The sequence below is a fragment of the Marmota marmota genome, unplaced genomic scaffold (genome assembly GCF_001458135.2).
Source record: "Marmota marmota marmota unplaced genomic scaffold, marMar, whole genome shotgun sequence".
Classification (NCBI taxonomy): Eukaryota; Metazoa; Chordata; class Mammalia; order Rodentia; family Sciuridae; genus Marmota; species Marmota marmota.
Window position 1 is genome coordinate 11736135 of NW_025999982.1, and position 20330 is coordinate 11756464.

The 20330-nt window shown below is 53.4% G+C and overlaps 2 protein-coding genes across 2 annotated transcripts in view; both read right to left on the reverse strand.

Annotated features, from left to right (window-relative positions):
* Tcte1 (t-complex-associated-testis-expressed 1) overlaps nt 1-4581 on the reverse strand; it is a 24842-nt gene extending 20261 nt beyond the window's left edge. Inside the window, exons 1-2 of the mRNA XM_015487370.2 lie at nt 4383-4581; nt 1932-2014 (exon numbers count right to left, since the gene is read on the reverse strand). The gene's annotated coding sequence lies outside the window, so the exon portion shown is untranslated. The remainder of the gene's footprint in view (nt 1-1931; nt 2015-4382) is intronic.
* Nucleotides 4582-7017: 2436 nt separating this feature from the next.
* Aars2 (alanyl-tRNA synthetase 2, mitochondrial) lies at nt 7018-18675 on the reverse strand. Its single transcript, XM_015487813.2, has 22 exons — nt 18416-18675; nt 17237-17428; nt 16510-16655; nt 16146-16313; nt 15332-15476; nt 13307-13452; nt 13028-13136; nt 12642-12680; nt 12430-12541; nt 11892-12025; nt 11313-11457; nt 10924-11096; nt 10692-10805; nt 10452-10592; nt 9702-9839; nt 9493-9602; nt 9235-9343; nt 8812-8934; nt 8481-8591; nt 7834-7917; nt 7614-7724; nt 7018-7239 (listed from the first exon to the last, which is right to left on the reverse strand). Exons 1-22 carry the CDS (start codon nt 18656-18658, stop codon nt 7075-7077), a joined length of 2958 nt encoding a protein of 985 aa, XP_015343299.2. The 5' UTR covers nt 18659-18675; the 3' UTR covers nt 7018-7074.
* Between the last annotated feature and the right edge of the window lie 1655 nt (nt 18676-20330).

The window sequence follows — 20330 nt, forward strand, 5'->3', positions numbered from 1 at the left end:
CCCCCCCCCAGGCTGAGGGCCCTCAGGTTTCTGCCATCCTCACTCCTTTTACGGGTCCCAGCTCTCATCCCTCCTCTGAATTCCAGGCTCAGGCTGGGAAGCTTCCCAGCTCCTTTAGGTTCGACCCATCTAGATACCAGAACTGGCGCCAGCCTCCTGCAGGCCCCACATCTGGTTACTGACTCTACCCCGCCTCTGTCACCAGCATCTCTGAGCCTTTCCTGCTGCTGCCTCCGCTCAGGGACTCCTTGTCCAACACATCATAACTTCAGATGTTGGGCACCTGGCCTCTGGCACCAGGGTGGTACTCTTACATCTAGCCCTGACCCAGGTCTCTGTGCAAGGCTTCCGTGTCTCATGCTGCCCTCAGGCGGAAGTCAGCCTCCTCAGCTCCTTTCCCTGCACACTGGGTGCTCTCTGAAATAAACTGCCCCCCCCCCCCGGTTGGTACTTGGGTTCCAACCCAGGGATACTTTACCACTGAGCTACACCTGCAGCCCCTTTTGTTTTTTATTTTGAGATAAGTTGCCCAGGCTGGCCTCAAACTTTCCATCCTCCTGCCTCAGTCTCCAGTGTCGTTGGGATTACAGAAGTGCACCACCACACCTGGCAATAAACTCCTCTCAGCATCTGGGACGCTGTGGGCTACTTCATACTTCCCTGCCTTTGCTCAGGCTGTTCCCTGGGCCTAAAACACTGTTCCTGCCACCTTGACCCAGGAAGAAGACTATTCATGGTTCACGGAATCTGACCGCCAGCATCTTCCCCCCCCCCACACACTTTCTAGTCAGAGCCTTTGTCAGAGCCCCAGCCTCCCAGAACCTGTGACCCTTCAGTGACAAGCTGCCTACCCTCTCTCCCTGCACCCAGGCCAGACCCAGCTCCTCAAGGTGTGGGGCTGCTTCCTACTCCTTTGTCTGCCGTCTCTCACCCAGCCTGGCCTGCCATGGGGGTAGCTGCTATTGGCTGTCCCATTTGCTTCTAAGAATAGATTCTGACCAAGAGGAGATTCCTATTGGCTAGAGCAATTGGTTCAGGGCTGGCTGCCTGATGCCAGCCAATCAGAGCCCTTCTTAGGATTTGTCCAAGTGGAGGCAGACAGAAGGACACGTCCTTGAAGGATCTGGAGCCCCTGCTGCTGGAGCAGGAGGGAAGGAAGCCTGGGGGAGGCAGCAGAAAAGAAGGGTGGGTCCAGGGCACCAGAACTTCAGTCCCCATCCATGTCCCCAAGGCCCCCAGAACGGCCTGGTTCCTCGCAGTCCCTGCAGCTCTCAGACCTAACTTGGCAGTCTTCTCATCAGCCCTCTTTGCAGACGCTAAGAGTTGGGCTTCTGTGACCAGGGGGTCCTGTCGTTTTGCTAAGCTCACAATTTGGTGAATGAAACGATGGGAAAAAAAGTCCTAAGTCGGTAGATGAAATAGTTCAATGGGGGAGCGGAGAGGGACCAAATGTCTAACTCCTGGGACCCCTTCCTCTCCGCATCACGCATCACGCTGCACTGCCAGTGTCACATCCCAGCTGTGCCAGCCTGAGGCAGTATCAGCAACCCACAGCTGTTCAGCACCCGACAGTTACAAGGTCCCTTGGGAACTCAGATCTGAGTCTTCCACCATCCCAGGATGCAGGCGGGGTGGCACCCTCATCCTCATTTTATAGAAGACACTGATGGCAGAACAGGGAACACCCAGGAGGGCGGCACATTCTATGTAACATATACAGTAAGAGGGACATACATGTTTATATAAGAGCTACCTCTCTGATCCCTAGTACTGCCAAAAATAAATAAATAAATAAATAAATCTATATCTCAGTGTGAATGAATTTCAGATGCAAGAGAGCACCATTAGAAAAGGGGAAGGGAATGTCCCACCGAGAGGAGAACGGTGGGGGGACCACAGGAGCTGGAGGCGGGCTTGCCATAGCCACCTACTTCACAGGTGGGCCTCAGTCTGGCCTGGAATCACCAGTCTGCAGCTGAGGGTGTCAGTGAGCAGCGCTGTCTTCCCTGGGAGCCTGCAGGGATGGATAGACACCCATTAGTTGAAGGTCTAGGGGGAACCCAGAGAGTTCAAGGTCCCCAGAGGAGGGGACAGTCCCCGAAAGGGCTCAAGTTCCTCTCTGGAGCCTCATCTCCTTAGGGAGCCTGTGGGGCAGTCAGGGGATCCCAGAGTGAAGACTGGAAGCATGTTCCTGACCTGGGGCAGGAATCCTCTCTGACATTCCAGAGAGGTCAGAGCTACCAGCAGGGTGGCTCTTGGAGCACAGTTGGTGTCCCCATCTAAAGGATGCCCTTGGAGGAGGAGAGAGGAGGGTGGGGGGTGTGCTGTGGACTTTCATCTTTCTCTGGGGCCTGACTCACAGGCAAGGTGGGCTTCATGTATTGAAGTCTCCAACATCAAGCACAGCCAGCCCAGGACCATGATCCCTGGGGAAAGGCCAACCCTCCCCAGGCCCCCACTCTTTGTCCTTAGAATATGTCCTTAGTCAGGATCCTGAAATCACAAAGGGACCATGTCCACACTAGGTCATAACCTCAAGGGTCCATTCTTAACATGCACAGGAAACAAAAGTACTACCCTAGTTTTTTGATGGCTGGTTCTGGAAACCATATCCTTGACTAGATAGAACCATCATTTTTTGAACTGTAGGTACTTAATAGCATGCAGGAGCACACAACTGGCCCAAAGCTCAGATGCTGGGCCTCAAGTCACCTCCCCACTCTGTCCCTTGCATCTGTGGGACATTTAACCCCACTAAGTTTCAGTTTCTTTATCTATAAAATGGAGGTGGCAACACTTCCCTTCATGGGATTATCTAGAGGACTAAGGAATTAATGTGTGGGTGTGACATTTCAGAGTGCCAGGCCCAGAAACAGCACTGAGGGCATGTGTGGATACCATGACAAAGATGCCAGATGCCTCACCTATGTAATTTATTCACTCCTCAAATATATTATAGAGTATTGTTATTATTAAAACACCATCATCCCCATTTCACAAATGAAACTGAAGCTCAGAAAGTGGAGGGCTGATGTCTGAATTTCGGTCTGTCCAGTGCTCCCTCTCCTCCCATGAGGTGCTGGATTGATCCCAACCTGGTGATTCACAGCACTTGCCCTGTTGGCCTCCTGCCTTCTCCAGCTCATGAGCTCTCGTCACCAGCATGGAACCCAGGTTTACCCACTTAGGTGCTGACCTAGGCAGCCCAGCCCTCCTTGCCTCCATTCACTGCTGGACTCCGAAGCCTCTCCCAAGCTGGAATTCTGCCTGCCTCCTTTGGCTCTCCTGCCCCATGACTCAGGCAGGGCCCTTGTTCCTCACAGACCGGGGAGTTGATGCCTCAGTCTCTAGCACATTCCCTCTGCACAGGGGAAGTCTTCGACCTTCTCTGTTGTTTCTCAAGTCCCCAGGTAAATTCAACCACTCCAGGCAGAGGTTCTTCCCACTGTCCAAATGGGAAGTAGATGACATTGTGGGGGAGCTTCCTCACCTTGCTCCTCACACCCTGGTCCTCAACTGTCCTTGCATCCCTTCCTCTGAACTGGGAAACAGAGGTGTCCAGCCCTCTATCAGCCCCTGGAGGTGCCCCAGCTGTGATGGCCTGCCTGCCAGAGCCCCTGTGGCTCTTCCTGCCGCTGCTTCCTCTGCCTTCTTAGTCCCTACCCCACCACAACCTCACACCAGGATTCCCTGAGGATTGCCCTCTTCAGGGGCCTAGGCTTTGGCCCACACCTGCCTTGACCTCTTTCATGGCCACCATGTCTCACCTTAGTATGTCACTCCTGAATTCCCAGCTGGGAATTCCCAGTTTGTGGAGTCACAAGAAGAAGGGAAAAAGAGTTTCTGTGACAGAGCCCAGGCTTGGTCTTTGTGGTGGTGAAATAAGCTCTGGGACCCCTCCCCCAGCTTGGGCTCACTAAGGCCTATTGTCTCAGAAAGGACTCCAGAGGGAGGCTCCTCTCCCCATCCCTCATCCTCATCTTCCCTCAGACACCGCGGTAGGGAAGCTTGGCTCCAAAGGCCAGGGGGTCCGTCCCTCCTCCTACCTGGGGTGAAGAGGCTCTGGCTCTGGTAACCAAGGGAAACCAGGAGGGAGGCACGGGAAGCTTCTGGAGCTTCAGGTCTGCCGCCCTCCCGCTGGGGATGAAGGGACAGTGTTTCTAAGAGGACGGGGGCCCCAGAGTAGGAATGCTGTCCCTCGCCACCTACCTGATGTCTCACCTTCCCCCTCCTATTCCCACAGTTCCCCACTCCCCTCACGGGGACCCCAGGCCTTGGGGCCAGTTTGCAAATAGTGACGGGGTAGGGCGTAGGACAGGGAAGTGGGGCGGATCCCCGCGAGGGGACCCGGGTTGGGTGGGGACAGAGCAGTACGTGCCGACCTGGACCGGCGCTTCCCCGCTATGGAAGAGTGGGGCCGAGGCGATGGGCTGTGTGTTGGGGGGCGCTGGAGCCCCAGGGGCTTCCGGGCCCCGCTCCCGTGCGTAGCATCGATCGGGGAGCCCTGGGTGGGTGTCCCCTGTCCCAGAGGTCCCTCTCCAGCTCCGCAGGCCGGGCGCTCGCCCTCACTGGCCGCAGGGTCGTTAGGGACGCCTGCGTCGCCAGGGGGCGGGCCGTGTGGTCGTCGCAGGGCTAGGTGTGGGGAGCGCAGGGGGCGGCCCCCACGGTTGTCCTGCGGGCGGGCACGTGGCACGCTGGTCGCCCTGGGGCTTCCTGGGGAATCGGCTGCGTGGGGCCGTTGGTGGTAGCGGGAGCTTCTGACCTTGGGCGAGGCCTGGTGCTTCTGGGGGCGAGTTTGGGAATGGGTGGACTTTTTGTGTGGAGAGGTGAAGGCAGAGCTCTTGCAATGGGTGCTTTGGCCTCCGGATACCGTTGTGTGAAAAGGTTGGGGTGGGGCGGGAGATGGATCAGGAAAAGCATGGTGGAAACCGAGGATGGGAAGGCTCTTTCCGGACACCCCCAGGAGTCACTGAGCTTCCTCAAGGCTTCCTGCAGACCCACACCTTTCTCCAAGATGTAAACAGGGGGCCGAGGCAGGAAGGATCCAGGCCTTCCCAGCCCCAAGCTGAGTGCCAGCCCCCCTTCTGGCCTTGGAGTGACCGGATGTGGTTGATGTCCCTGATCTCCAAGGGGCTGGCTACTTAAAAAACAAACAAACAAACAAACAAAAAACCAAAAAGAAAAACATCTTTCTGGAGGGGAGAGGCAGCCTGGTGGGGGTGGTGTCTCATGAAGGCGTAACTCAGCTTTAACTTCAACTCTGTGGATTACTGCCACTTAGTTATCTTGGGTAAATGAATATCTCAGATGCTCCACTATCAATAGAATGGGAATACCACAATGCACTGCGGTGCCCAGGGCCTGTGGTGAGCATCATTGAACAGGAGCAGCTGGGACACTCCTAAGGTACAGCTATGCAGTCCAAAGTCAGGCACCAGGGCTGTCAGCCCCTTCAAGCCCTGCATGGGTTTACCCACAAATCATCACGACTCAATCAGAATGAGATACTGTGCAAGGAATGACACCCTGCATTCCAACACTTTTTTTTTTAACTAGACAACCCCAGAACCTGGTAGCCAGGGGACCCCTGCACTGAAGATGGGTCCATAGAGGTTCTTTTTTACCCCATCTTGCAACAGGATTTGGGAACAGGCAGTTCTAGTGCCTGGTTTGGAGCAGAGTGAACTCATTCTGGCGGGGGAGGAGGCCATCCCTCCAGCCCCTGACCTCCTCCAGCTCTGGGCAGCTGTTTGCTTCAGCTCCGGCTGGGGCAGGTGCTGTGTAACTGGTTTTAAAAAGCCTGTGGTTGGTCTGACCCCTCACCTACTGTCCTAGCTCCCTGCTCAGTGGCACTGACCTCTTCACCCCACTGCAGGGGCCTGCACTGGCTGCCCTCTGCCTGGAACACTTGTCTCAGACTTCTGTGGGGCTCACACTCTCACCTCCGGCTCCCAGCTCGGATGCCACCTGAAGGTGAGGCAGTAATGCCACCCCACCCTCCTGACCCCCAGTCTCACTTTAGTTGTCATCACTGACACCCTCTTCTTTTTTTTCTGTGCCGGGGACCGAACTTAGGGACTCACACATGCCAGGCAGGTTCTCTAACTCTGAGCTACATCCTCAGCCCTTTTTAGTTTGTTATAGGGTCTCACTAAATTGCCCAGGCTGGCCTCAAACTTGCCCTCCTCCTACCTAAATCTTCTGAGAGGCTGGAATTACAGGCCTATGTCACCGTACCTGGCTCTTGTTTCTCTTTCTTGCCTATTTCTCCCACTAAAAGCAAGTCTGAAACTTGCTTCCAAGCAGAAACTGCTGGTGCTTGCCACGGTCTCAATGATTGAGCAGTTCCTGTTGCTCAGTGTTCTCAAGTCAGCAGGGCCTGAACTAAAACAAGAAGTCACTGGACCTGTCTGAGCACTCTGAGGATGAGGATGGTCCAGACTGGGATCCTGGGTGGCCTTTCTGCTCTGTGTGAGTGGTCGGACTGGTGATGGGGCACCTATGCCATGCTGGGAAGAAAAAAAAATTTTTTTGATGGTACTAGGGATTGAAGCCAGGGCCTTGTGCATGTGAGGTAAGCACTGGACATTGTTTTAAGTAGAAGAAACTTCCAGAGCTTCCTATCCTTTGTGAAGTACTTTTTTTTTTTTTTAAAGAGAGAGAGAGAGAGAGAGAGAGAATTTTAATATTTATTTTTTAGTTTTCGGCGGACACAACATCTTTGTATGTGGTGCTGAGTATCGAACCCAGGTCGCACGCATGCCAGACGAGCGTGCTACCGCTTGAGCCACATCATCCCCAGCCCGTGAAGTACTTTTTAATAAGCAATCACAGCCACAACAGCTCTTGTCTTCACGTTGGGTGGGGATGGTGTGTCTCTGGGCCCACTTCTACTTCCCCTGGCCCATGTCTCCTCGTGTCATGCAGGGCCCAGACGAGGTGGCCCAATTCCGCTCGGCCACTTGGCCTCCAGCCTCGAATCCTCTCTGCTTCAGCTTCCTGGAGGTTCTGCTGGCCCTTTCAGGGTGCCAGCTGCGTGCCTTTAGTCCATGTGGGTGCCAGGGTGGACCTGGGTCAGAGCTGGTTAAGGGCGTAGGTTCGGGCTGTCCTGAGGGCAGCTTCCAGGTCTGTGGTGCTTCCAGTGCCCTGGGCCACCACTCGAGAGCCCCAGGCCTTGCCCCCCATGTGGCTGCACACGGCCAGCGCCCATGCCTCTGCCGTGAAGGTGGGTGTGGCACCCTGAGGACAGAATCAGAAGGGAAAGGGATGCAGAGTAGCCCTCGCTGCTAGCCTCCACTCAGCGGACCCGCAAGAGTGGCATCCTGGTGACCAGCAGCCCCTCTCTAGCTGTGGGCAGAGGCTGATGAGCATCTGTGACTTGTTGCAGGGAAGTGAGCCTGGGAGGGGTGGGGATTAGGGAGTCCCACAGTGTCTTCTGGGGCAGCAAAGGGCTACCTTTAGGGAAAAGGAAACTGCCCTATGCCTATTCTGAGATGTCCTCTAGGGCACCTCCACTCAGCCCTGGCCTTCTTGTCTGGGAGGAATAAAAGATACAGAATCAGAGAGCTGGACCTGGAGCTGCCAGGGGTGGGGTGCTCTCCCGCTTCCCTTACCTGGGCCACCTGACAGGCACACAGCACGCTGCCCACTGGCTGAGGGCTGAGAAGGAGCACGGACGTGCTGGGGGCCTGTGCGCACAGCTGTCGCACCACCTTCACCAGCACCTGGTGGGAGGACACAGGGGACTGCCTAGCTTCCTAGACTCCCAGATACCTCCCAGCCAGGACCGTGTCCTCCTCGGGCCCTGATGCAGCCCCCAGTGCCAGTACTCACTGATAGGGACTCGGCAGGGACTGTGTCCACAATCAGAGGCCCCTTCGTGTGCCTCTTGAGCAGCTCCTCGGATTTCTTTGCAGCCTGTGGGGCAGGAAGGACAGTAGAGGGGTCAAGCTGAGAGCCAGATTTCCCATCATCCCCACCTCAGAATTAAGCCCCAGTCCAGATCCCCATGTGCTTCTGTGCCCTCTCTCAGTGAAGGTCATCAGCTCTGAGTGGTGGTGGCGGCAGGGGCTCTGCCAAGGATGTCCCTGTTTTTTGTGCTCCACCCACGTCCTTCCTGCCTGCCTTGCCTCTTCCCTTTCATCATAGCTCTAGGCCCCTACAAATAAGTCACTGAAGGTGACAGGAGGAAGGCTGAGCACAGATGGACCAGGAGGGGAATGACAGTCACAGGGCAATGTGGGTTCAATGGGGTTAATCAAGTTAGGTTTCCTGGAGGAAAGGCTAGGGGAGAGACAGTTTGGCAGAGAGAAAAATGGGGACACATTTGAGATGGCTCCTGGCTGGCAGGTGAAGGAAGCAGTGGTCACCAGCCCCTTCCCTTTGTCCCTGCATAGGCTCTGACTTTGCCTCCCATCACCCCAGCCCTTTTTAGGGGAAAGCTTCTTGGGGTTCACGCGGCGTGCCACACCCCCTCTTACCTGGCTCATCTCCAGCTTGCGGATGGCTGTGTTGGCGCGACGCTGGAGCACCTTCAATGTGGCCTGAAGCTCCCGCCGCTGCCACTGGGGCATCATGGCAGTGTCCACAGCCTGTGGCCAGGGTGTGTCATTTTGCCCTTTCCCTGGGTCATGCCTCTGAGGCAAGGAGCAGCAGGGCCGGGGCGGACACCTCACCCGCCCTGCAGACAAACCCCTGGAGCCCAAACCAACTGGAGTGCTGGGTAGAGACTGGAAGGGTCCAGGGAAGCCCGGGAAGGGAACAGGACCAAGAGAAGGTGGGAAACAGCTCCATTATGGGGATGGCCCCTACCTCCGTGAGCCGTCCCATGTCCTTGGATAGCCGCTGTGCCTCCCCCAGGTCCTGGGTGCCTCGACTCAGTCGCTCTGTGGCTGCTTCCACCTCCTGGGTGAGGCTCTGGCCCACTTCTCGGGCCTGCAGAGAGGGGACAAGATGGTCAGAGCTTCCAGGCTTACTGTCACCTCCCTAGGACAGGGGCTTGCAGCTGGTCAAGGTCAAATTAGAAATATTTAACAGCAAGAGCTCATCAAGGCAATAGCACCAAATAATCTTACCAGGTGCCAGTTGCCAACAGCTGGCCTGGCCACACCAGTGTGCGTATATGGACACTGGCTCCACTGTGGGGCATCCCTGAGCCCAGCAGTATTGGCTGTGTGTGTCCCCTGCCCTCTCTGTCCACTCCTGGGAGTCTCCTGGGCCTACTGGTGCACTGACCTGCTTGGCCTGCTCCCCGGTGATGGCCAGCAGACGAGTGGTACCTTTGGTGAGCTGGTGCTCCCCGATGATAACCAAGTCCCCCACATCCCCTGTGCGTAGCAGGTGCCTATGGGAAGGAGGAGGCAGGACAAAGTCAGAAGGGATTATTGAAGAGAAGGGAGAAGCCTGAGCCCCAAGCAGAGGTGTGGTGGCTCTAAAGACCATGGAAAGGTAAAGATCTAGGGCCCCGGGTCAGGGCAGCAGAGAGAGACTCACGTCCCACAGCAGAGCTCCACGGAGGTCTGCAGTGCAGCCTGGGAGGCGGGGTCCAACGCACGGGCCACAGGTACCCCCACGGACACCACCCGCACTGGGTCTGGGTACACCTGAGGGTTAAGAGGGGACAGGCCTGTAATGCCTGTAAAGGACAAGGAGGAAGCCTTCTGGATATGACTGAAGGGAGCAGGCCATCTCCATCAACTGACCTCATCCAGAAAGCGCAGGCCAGGGATGTGGGCAGTGAGTGCCAGAGGTACCTCCTCCATGTATACAGCCTCGTCCTGCCCCACGGCTTCCTGCACAGTATCTTCTATTCTCCGGAGCTGCTCTGGGGTCAGTGGGGCCTGGGGGGTTGGGGGAAATGGACATGGAAACAGGCATTAGCCTTATCCTTGTAACTGATACATTAAGGAGCAGTTGATGTTCATTGAACTCTCCCCAGGTTCTACAACAGTGGCTGGCACATAATAGGTACTCAATAAACGTTGGTAGAGGAATAATTATCTTCCTTAGAAGGCCACCTGGGAGTTGGGCCTACTAGAAGCTGCAGCCCTTTCACTGGGCATCAGAAGTTGGTGAAAATAGCAACTTCTGTCCTTAGAAAACTTACAACAAGAGGCCCAATGGGAGAGAAATATAGCTGAGGGCACTGCAGGAGCAAAGGGTCAATGAGTACATTTTGGTGGAAGGATTAGAGCTGATGGGTAGAGAGGGGGAAGGGGAACAGAGAAGGGAAAAGGCAGCCCAGTGTGAAGAAGAATGGCTAGGGTGACAATAGGAACAAGGTAGATGGGTGGCTGGAGGTGAAGGGAGTGTCCTTAGCTGCAGGGCCTGCAGAACCCAACATCAGAGCTAGGAGAGGCCCACTGACTAGTCTGGTCACTCCTGGCAAACTGGACTGTCTCTCTCTAAGCAATTTGCTTTATGTAAAGCCTGTCTTCCTGTGCCTGGCTCACCTGGGTGGCCACATCAAAGCGCAGTCGTTCCGGATTGAGATGGGAGCCCCGCTGCTCTGTGTTGGGGCCCAAGGTTTGCCACAGAGCCCAGCTCAGGAGGTGGGTAGCCGTGTGCTTCTCCATGCAGCCCAGACGCCAGGCCTGTAACGCTTTTGTCATTCAGGGTCCTGGGTGAGGATGGGGCCTGGGGAGGTTGAAGGGGTCACAGGATATTGAGCATAACTGGGCTGGGGTCCTTACCTTATCCACATGAAGCTGCACCTGGTCCCCCACTTGCAGGCATTCAGGGGCCACTGCCTCATGCAGGACAAAGCCCCCGAAGACTTGGGCCCGGGCCACGGGGAACAGCACATCCTGAGGGAGAGCAGGGCCAAGATGTGGGAGTGTTGCTTGTGTCTTCTCCTTCCCTTTGGCCCCCATCCAGGCTTAGATCTGCCTCCACAGAAGTTAGCCTAGGGTGGGGAACACTCACCTGCTGTCCCACCCGCACCAGGTAGCCTCGGTCAGAAGCCTGACCCCCCTGTTCAGCATAGAAGTTGGTCCTGTCCAGGAGGAAGCCACAACGCTGGCCTGCCCCCACAGAAGCCACAGCTGTCCCGTCCTCTGCATACAGCCGCAATACCTGGGCCTCACACGTGCCAAACTCTGCCAGGGTACAGAAGGGTTATCTGTGGTAGGCCGCAGCTGGGGATGCGGAATGTGGGTCTGTGACTTGAGGCCAGCAGGCACCAGGCTGGGGCCGCAGCGACCCCTGGTGTCTAGCCTGGGGAATGCATAAGGGCTGGGAGCCATCATCTTTGATGTCCTCCCCAATCATGGTCAGGCAAGCTTGTGGCCACCGGCTTGGGTCCAGGCTCTCACCATAACCCCCATCAGGTTGCAGGGAGTAGCTGTACTTGGGGCTGTCATCGGTTGGGGGCACCCCTTGGCGTTGCAGCTCCCCCAGTGCATGGATATTGAGGTGCAGTCCTTGCTCTTGCTCTGGCTCAGTGTGCTGAGCCCGGTGCTGTAGGACCCGTGCATGAAAGAAACAAGTACAGAGAATGCCATGGGACTTGTGCCTTGGAAAGCCCTGTCCCCACGAACTCTGCAAAGGGGTATGGAATAAGACCTCAGGGCTTGGTTGGCTGGTGGACCCTCCCTCACGCAGGCTCCTTGGGCCTGGGCCTTCCTACACACCACCCCTGGAGCCCGCTCTCTAGGATGCTGTTCTGGCCTCCCCACTTCTTCTCTGTTCAGCTTACTGCCAGCTAGTGTTCTTCTCCACAGGCTCTGAGCAGGGGCTGAGCTTTCTGTTCCATCATTCCCATGGGTGAGGGGACAGACTATCTCAGCCTCTGGATTCTTCTCAATAGCTATAGATCTTGCCCCAGGAACTCAGGGCTGGGGAAGAGGCTGACATGTCTCAACAGAACCAGAACAGGGGTGCCCCAGCTGTACCTGGGCCTCCTCTTGGGCCAGTCGTTCCAGCCCCGCAAAGTCCAGCTTCACCCCCTTCTCCTGCAGCATCAGCTCCACCAGGTCCAGGGGGAGCCCCAGGTCCCCAGACACTGATAAGGACCAGGCCACTTCAGCTTTGAGGAAGGAGGACAGAGTATTGAGAAGGACAGGGGTACGGCAAAGGAAGGGGAGAGACATAAGAGAGAAGTAAGGGGCCAGGGCTTTTCTAAGCACATAGAGACAACCATGTGCCCAGCACAAGTGCCCCCTCCCCGTACAAGGGACTCCCCGGTGAGGGGTCACCTTCAAGCTTCATTTCCAAAGCTGGAGCTGGGATATTTAGAGGAGTGGGGAGGCTCGGCCTAAGCATGCAGCCTCCTTGGATCATAGGGACATGAGGCAGGGCTGGCTGGGCAATGCAGGGTAGGGAGATGCGGGGTGAGTTGACTGCTGTGGGGACAGGAGAGGAGGCACAGGGAGGCAGGATGTGGACAGGAGCCACAGGACTGGCCCAGAGCTCCTTCCCCTCCCTACTCACCAGGGAACAAATCAGAAGGCCCCAGGCGCCTCAGAGCTCGGTCAATGATCTGCCGGCCCCGCTGCAGGGAGGCCAGGAAAGTTGCCTCGTCCTCTGACACTAGGTTGGTTATCTGAACAGGGCAGGGCAGGAGTGGAGCTGGGTCTCGTTGTAGGGGGACCTCTCTCCATAAATCTCCCATCAGTCCCTCCCTCCCCACCCAAATCTAGTACCTGCGCTGAGTTCTTCTGCAGTTCAGGATAAGTGTTCCCCTAGGGAAGGTAAAGAGGGCTGAGGAGGCCTGATGGGCAGCCAGCCCACCTCAGGCCTCCCTGAGGACACCTGCCCTAGAGGCTCAAGCCCTCTGAGGGACAGGGGAAGGGACCCATATAGGCCACTGGTTGTCCTGTGGGTTAGGGATAGAGGCAGAAGGGAACCCTAAGGTCAAAGGCTCAGTGACCTGGGCCAGGACCCTCAGGCAGCCTCCTTGCCTCTTGTAAGCAACTCTGGCAGAGAGGATGCTGGGCTGGACACTTAGGATGAGGAACCCTGGGGACCCAGGCCAGGGGTACTAGCTGGGCTCAGTCGTAGGGTCTTTCAGGGCCTAGGGAGGCCTTACCAGTGTCTCCACCACCACTGGCACCAAGCTGCCCAGGAAGCCAGGTGGTGCTCGTAAGACCTCCGTGGAGAAGCGCACAGCTCGCCGAAGAATCTGACGAAGAACCAACCTAGGGGGGTTCAGAGCCCAGATATGAGCCCCCAGCAGCCTCTGATCACAGTAAGCCCTCTCCCCCATTTGTCTTGTGCTCTCCACCTGACCCACTGTTCTATGTCCTTCCCTCCTTGCCCTGTAGCCTCCAGCAGCTCCTGCCACTCTGTGGAGCCCTTCCAGACTCACGGGGCACCTGACATTCCTGGGGAGACGCCATCGGCAATGCAGACACTGAGTGTGCGGATGTGGTCAGCCACCACGCGATACGCTGTGTCTATGCGTCCCTCGTCTGCTGCTCCTACCCGGCCTGAGTAAGGGGGTGCCCCACAGCTCTGGAAAACAGGAGAGGAAACATGCTGTTGGCCCTGCCTGATCTGCCCAGGTGGATGTTCTTCATTGATTCCACAGCATCAGCCCTCAGCCCTACAGTCACCCACTTCCAGAATGGGCTTCTGAAGAAGCTACCCAGGTGAATGAGAGCTAGTCCTGTCTACATGGGGCTTACATCAGCATTAACAATGATCATGACTGTGATTACTTACTGAATTTCTACTCTCAGAACTGGGTGCCTCCTTGAAAAATTATGTCATCCTACAAATAGCCCTGATCAAGAGGTATTATTATCTTTAAAGAGAGGAAACTGAGGCTCAGAGGAGCTAAGGGACACAGGCCACAGAACTCATCAGGTGCAGATCTGACCTCTGAAGCAGGCCTGACAATCAACACAGGGGAGTGCTCGCTGGATTCCACCCCTTCCCCAGGCTTCCTCAAAACAGTAAACAGCCCTGTCACTCACTGCTGGCAAGTCATTAACCCTGCCCCTCCCCATCTGATCCCTCAGTGGGTCCTTTTCTTCTACCTACGTGAGAACTCCCCAATCAATCTGCTTTTTCTATTTCCGCTGCTGCCACTTTTGTAGTGCCCCATGGTGTCTTGACTGGCCTGCTAATGGCCTCCTAACTATTTCTTGGCCGTTACTCTTATCATCCTTTAGTCCGTGTTCCACACAGCAACAAGAGTGGCCCTTCAGAAGCGTTATCTGGGACCTGTCACCCCACACCCCAGTCCTTTTCACCACAGGTGGAATAAAAGCCTCACTTTGGACTTCAAGGCCTCACAGGATTTGACTCCTGCTTTTTTCTCTGTGATGGGTTGTTTGCTAAAACAGTCCTTTCCCGAGCACACAGCACTTTGTGATGAAACTACAGCTGCTTCCCATGGAAGGACAGAATCAATTTCTCCATTGCATCTGAGGCTGGCCTTGTGACTTGCTCTGGTCAATGGAATGTAGTGAAAAGGACACCATCCCAAGCCTACACTTCTGCTTTCCTTCCCGGAACCTTGCTGAACTGTGATGTGAACAAGCCTGAGCTAGCCAGCTGGATGATGATGGACATACAGCCCACTCACTCTAACTGGAAGTCAGCCAAACCCCAAAACAGAGCTGCCTCATAGTTGAGCACAGATGTATGGTGACCTCACACAAGACCAAAAGAATGACCCAGCTAACCAACAAACAGCCTGCTTCAGACTCATGAGCTCAATGGCGGTTATAAGTCATGGAACATTTGGGTAGTTTATTATATAGCAAAAGCTAACTGACATGTGGCCAGTTATATATCCTGTGATTCTACTTTAGCAGGCTGGCTGTCTTTGATCCCTGGTACATGTCAAGACTTTTCCTGCCTCAGGGATTTGGTACCAATTGTACCCTCAGCCTGAAATAAACTTCCTGTTGCTGACTCCTCTTTTAGGTTTCAGATCAAAGGTCATCTCTGGTGAGCCTTCTCCACATACCCCGTGTAGTATTCCTTGGTACTCCCCTCAGTTACTCTCAGCCATGTTTATCACTTGTTTACAATTTGTAACCTATAATCTTATTTGTTCATATACTCATTTATTGTGTTTCATACTAGCGAGTAATCTCTGTGATCTCCTGCCTGTTTACGGCTATTTCCTCTGTACCAAGCACAAAGGACTGAACACAAAGTAGGCCTCAACTCACAGTTTTTGAAGGAAGGAAGGAGTTAGAAGCAACATCAAGGAACAGTGAATCCCAGCCTCATGTTTGAAACTCTGGGATTCTTGGCTGGTCACTGTCCCCACGTATTGGAAATACTCTGAATTCTCGACAAAGATGACAAGCCACTGAGGCTGAGTGCCAAAGACAAGCAGGTTAGAGAGCTTCTGGAAGGACAGAGGTAGGCTCACCTGGTGAATGGCATTGAGAAGCGGGGAGAAGAGGTCAGTGTCATAGGTGGAGCACCTGCCTTGCAGCACGGCCACCAGCCTTTCTAGGCCCATTCCTGTGTCCACGTGTCGATGGGGCAGGGGCTGTAGGCTTCCGTCGGCCTCTCTAACCAGGGAAGGTATACAAGATGAGGTTAATCAGGATACAGGTGCAAGGCACATGCCCAAGTGGAGTAAGGAGAAGTCCAAGAGGGCCCAACACTGGGAGGAACAGGATGGTTCCACCACCCATCCCCACCCAGTGGGACATGACAATGGCCTTGAGTCCTGTCCTTTCTTATACAGTACTAACTCTACCCTCACCCTTGTCTGGGCCTTTGCCTAGATCCATACATCACCCAGTAGGAAAGAATTTTTTGCCCTTAGAAAGACATGTCAAGGCTAGAAGAAAATCCTGAAGAGCATTAAGTTCAACTCCATTGCATCCTAATAGAAAAGAGACTAATTTAAATTGGCATGGACAAAGACTAGGATTGAATTAGTCATTATCTGAAAAGTATTTTAAAATATGTCTGATACATATTAAGTGCCTTTTAAGTATGTGTTTTTATAAAAAGTGGATGAGTCTTCAGACTGCCACCTTTATTTAAAAATATTTTTTTTAGATGTTGATGAGCCTTTGTTTTATTCATTTATTTATATGTGGCGATGAGAATCGAACCTAGTGCCTTACACATGCTAGGCAAGCACTCTATCGCTGAGCCACAACCCCAGCCCCTGACTGCCACCTTTTTAACCCCTAGCCAAGAATTCTCCAGCTTCAGCGCCCCATTACCTGTTGTGCTGCATGAATACCAGATTCCAAAGTTCCACCAGCTGAGGGGCTCCCACCCCACCAGCCAGGTCATAGTGGATCTCAGTACAGGGCCCACAAGGGCCAGTGTCCCCCATCCCCCAGAAGTTCTCCTGTGGTCCAAAGGAAAGTACACGGTTGGCAGGCACCCTGGGGAGAAAGCCAAGTAAGTGGTGGGAGATACATTCAGAAGCTAGGACACTTTTGTCATGAGATTCCCTCCTCCAAGTCCCAGTTCAGCAAGAAGAGGAACAGGGCTGACCCTGAGACTAAGGACCTATGCTGGCAGTCTGTTTTCCAGTTTACCTTCCCTCCATGAATGAATACAAAGAGGGGACTGACTTACCCTAAGCTGAGCCAGATGTCCCTGCTCTCCAGGTCTGGGTCCAGTCCTATTTTGGGATCTCCACCAAAGTAGGAGACCCAAAGCCTATCCTCAGGAATCCCGTAGACTTGAGTCAGAAGTTCCCAGGCCATGCTGCAAGCCTCTTCCTGCAGCAGAAACCAGGAAGGGGGGGAAAGGGGGAAGGTGGGTGAGAGGAGGCCCTAAGTACGTGCCAACCAAGCCACATGAGTTCAGATCTTAGGTGAAGACAAAACCATTTCCGTTGCCTATCTTGTTTCTGGAATAAACCAAGACCATTTCTGACTCTGAAGTTTATTTTTTTTTCCTGTCCAGAAAGCTTCCCTGTTCATCTGCCTACCTTCTTTCAAGTTCTAGAATGAATCCCACTTTTTCATGAAATCCTCTACCCACCCTAGTCTGGGGTGACTTTTAATTCCAGTTAGCACCTTAGCATTGCTGTCTGGCCACTTATTCATAAGATAATGTAAACACATCCACTAGATGAGAGGTACAGTCCCTGGAGGGCAGGGAAACAATCCAATTAGGGAAATGAAGTGTAGTCCCATTATACCTGTTCATCCAGCACTTTTCCTCTACATCTAGTATGAGGCCCTGCCTAAGAAGACAGGGAGGGAAGGTAGAGTTCACCTTGGCCTCTTTCTGGATCAGGTCTGATCTTTTCTTAACTCTGATCCTTTCTTAACTCCAGAACTTCCTAGAGACTCACCTTAAAATATTCACCCCTGAAGGCCCAATTGCCAAGCATCTCAAAGAAGGTATGATGGGAAAGGTCTCGACCCACATCTGCCAGATCATTATGGCGTCCTCCAGCTCGCACACATTTCTGGCTGTTGGCCACACGCCGGTAGCCTGCCATCTCACTTCGAGGATCCACAGTGCCCAGGAAGATGGGCTTGAACTAGAAGCATGTGAAGGGAGAAGGCAGATATCTCCTTAGAAGGGAAAAGTGGGGAGTGGACATAGCAAAAGCTTTTCAGACTGAAGGCCAATTGTGACCTTGAGAGTGCAGTTTGGTCTTGGCCTAGGAAGACAACCTGGGAGCCTGTGACAGCCATCTCTGGTGTGTGTGAAGCACAGCTAGGGACTCTCTACTAGTAAAATAATTAAGAACGATAAATGTACCGGTGGCTGGAGACAATGCACTGAAAGGTGACACCTTTATCTCAGCGTCTTCAAACAGACTCAGTAACTTAAGGGAACAAAACTGATCACAGGCCAGGTGCTGTGGCACATGCCTGTAACCCCAGCAACTTGGAAGCTGGAGGCAGGAGGATCACAGGTTCAAGACCAGCCTCAGAAATTTAGTAAGGCCCTAAGCAACTTAAGGATGCCCTGTCTCAAAATTAAAAAAAAAAAAAGGTGGGGGGGGGAGTTGGGGATGTGGCTTAGGGATAAAGCACCCCTGGGTTCAATCCTCAATACNATGTTTTGAACAACCCACAATAAAAAAAAAAAAAAAAAAAAAAAAAACTATCAGCATTTAGTAGGCTTTTAAAGTAAACCTCCCATCCGATCTTCAAATTATAGATGAGAACAACGAAGTCTAGAGAGAGTAAGTGTTGCTCAAAATCAAAGCGTAGAAAACAGTACCTAGAACACAGCTGGTGCTCAATAAACATTAACGGTCAAGTTATCTTTATTCATAACTCCGCTGGACTTCACACCTGCCATTCTGAGACTAAAAACCCCGTCCCTGACCAGTCAAGTCCTCCCCAATCTCTATCTAGGCGTAAGCTCCGCCTCCAACGCGTCATCCAACTTCGCCCCGCCCCCTCTCTCACAAAGCCGTGCGCCCCACCCCCCACTTCTTTTGCCCAATCCCGCGGCGCCTTTCTCCGGGAAAACTCACGAACTCCGCCCCTGATGAGTACGGCCCCGCCCCCACCTGGTTCATGCCCGCGTTGACGAACAGCAGACTCGGGTCGCCGCGGGGCCGCACGGAGGCAGAGGGTACCAAGCGGTGGCCGTGGCGATCCCGGAAGAAGCTCAGGAAGGCGTCCCTCACGGCGGAGCTCTGGGCTGGAGGCGGCTTGGTGGAGGCTGGCCGACGGCTGGGGCCTTGCCAGGCGGGCGACCTTCGAATGGGCCGCCGCAGCCGGCGGGCTACAGCTGCCACCGGCGCCGCCATCGTAGCTCTGGGCAGCGGCCTCATGGGATCAAAGAGTGACTTGAAAGGAATCCGTGCGTTTTCAGCAGCGGCCTCTGGCGACAGGAGGACTCAGGGCAGCCTCTGCCGAGGTGGAAGTGGTTGGGAAGGAAGGGGGACGCTGGCAGAAGTTGGAATAGCACAGCGCCTGGCACATAGTGGGCCCTCGATTCACTTAGCATAAAACAAATATTTATCAAGAACGCGCCTCCTATGTGTTAGTCATTGATTTAGGCGCTTAGGTATTTTAGTAACAAAATTAATAAAATGTCCAGCCCTCTGAAATCTATATTCTAGCAGTATTTGTTGTTATGCTTTTAGATTTTGCAAGGTTATAAATGGGGCTACAGTGAAGAGGTGTAGATTCAGTTTTGTGTGTGTGTGCTATGTATTTTTCCAGGCCTAGGGAAGAAGGTACAGAATGCCAAGGGAATATCAACATTCATTCAAGGGGCATTGAATATCACTATGTGCCAGGCACAGATCTAGGCACTTGCCAATTCCCTTTGCCCTTGGCATTGGAGATAGTCATTTTCTCCTTAGAGACTGAAGTAAGGCTTTTGGAGCAGGTTTCTGTCAGAGACACAGAAGGCAAACAGCATCTGCTTCATTATTAATTGCTTAATAACATTTGGTCTTTTAATTTGCCTGGGGATAAGAGAGAATCCAGGTCACCAGGTCAGAACAAAGCTGTTGGCTGAAAGCTGCAGAGATTGATCTCCATAGGCTCCCAGATGCCCTGGAGTTTTGTATATTTTGCTTCAGGGCAAGAGACATCTTTCCCAACTCCCCTTGTGTCTTTCTCTCCATGGTAACAGCTGTGACTGTAAGGCCAACACAGATCCTTGTGGGTGCAGCCAGACTCCTCACAAGGCTTCTCATGATGACCTCTGCCCTAGGTTTGGGAAATTAAACAGAGACTGGGTCAAGGTTAAGGCCCATTAGGGTCAGCAGAGCTGACAAAGAAGGCCTTGGCTATAGAGGAAGGGGTTCTTTTGGCCACCATTCTTTGTGAGTTGTTTTTTGGGGCCTTTTGAAACCATTTCCTGTGTAGTCTATTTTGGACTTGAGTTTCTATAGCAATAGAGAATCCTCAACTTTGTTTTCTGACAGAGCCCATCATGTCTAGACCATGATTCTGTTTCTCATGTAGCCCACGTAGGTTAAAGGTGCTGTTTTGTTAAGTGCTTTGCCTGTTTTGGTTTTTCCAGCATTTCTGGAACAGGAACCTAAAACCAGCTGGGGATTTCTTTGAGACTGATGACCTTGAAAAAACTGTGAAATTCTTTCCCAAACTGAGATGGGAGTGTTTCCCTGGATAAATATAGCAGGGCCTCTACTTTTTTCCAGATCGTGCTCGGAGAGTCTTTGTGTTATAGTAGGAACTCCATGTTTTAGACTTGCCTGTATCTTGTGTGGTACCATGAATTAAAAAAAAAAAGCAGCTTTATTGAAATATACACACCATACAATTCACCCATTTAAAGTACACAAATAACTTTTAGTATGTTCACAGAATTGTGCAACATTACTGCAAATCACTTTTAGAACATTTTCATTACTTCCAAAACAAAGCTGGCATTCTTTGGCCATTAACCACCAATCTCCATATATATATATAGGATTTTCAAATTCTGGACATTTTATATAAGTG

Excerpts from the sequence above, each read along its gene's own strand:
- Aars2 (XM_015487813.2), bottom strand. The coding sequence starts at position 18,658 with ATGGCGGCGCCGGTGGCAGCTGTAGCCCGCCGGCTGCGGCGGCCCATT. Across the intron at positions 11,458-11,891 it reads TGGCCCAAGAGGAGGCCCAG|CACCGGGCTCAGCACACTGA; the intron begins GTACAGCTGGGG and ends CGGGTCCTACAG. Across the intron at positions 8,935-9,234 it reads CCGGGGAGCAGGCCAAGCAG|GCCCGAGAAGTGGGCCAGAG; the intron begins GTCAGTGCACCA and ends CCCTCTCTGCAG.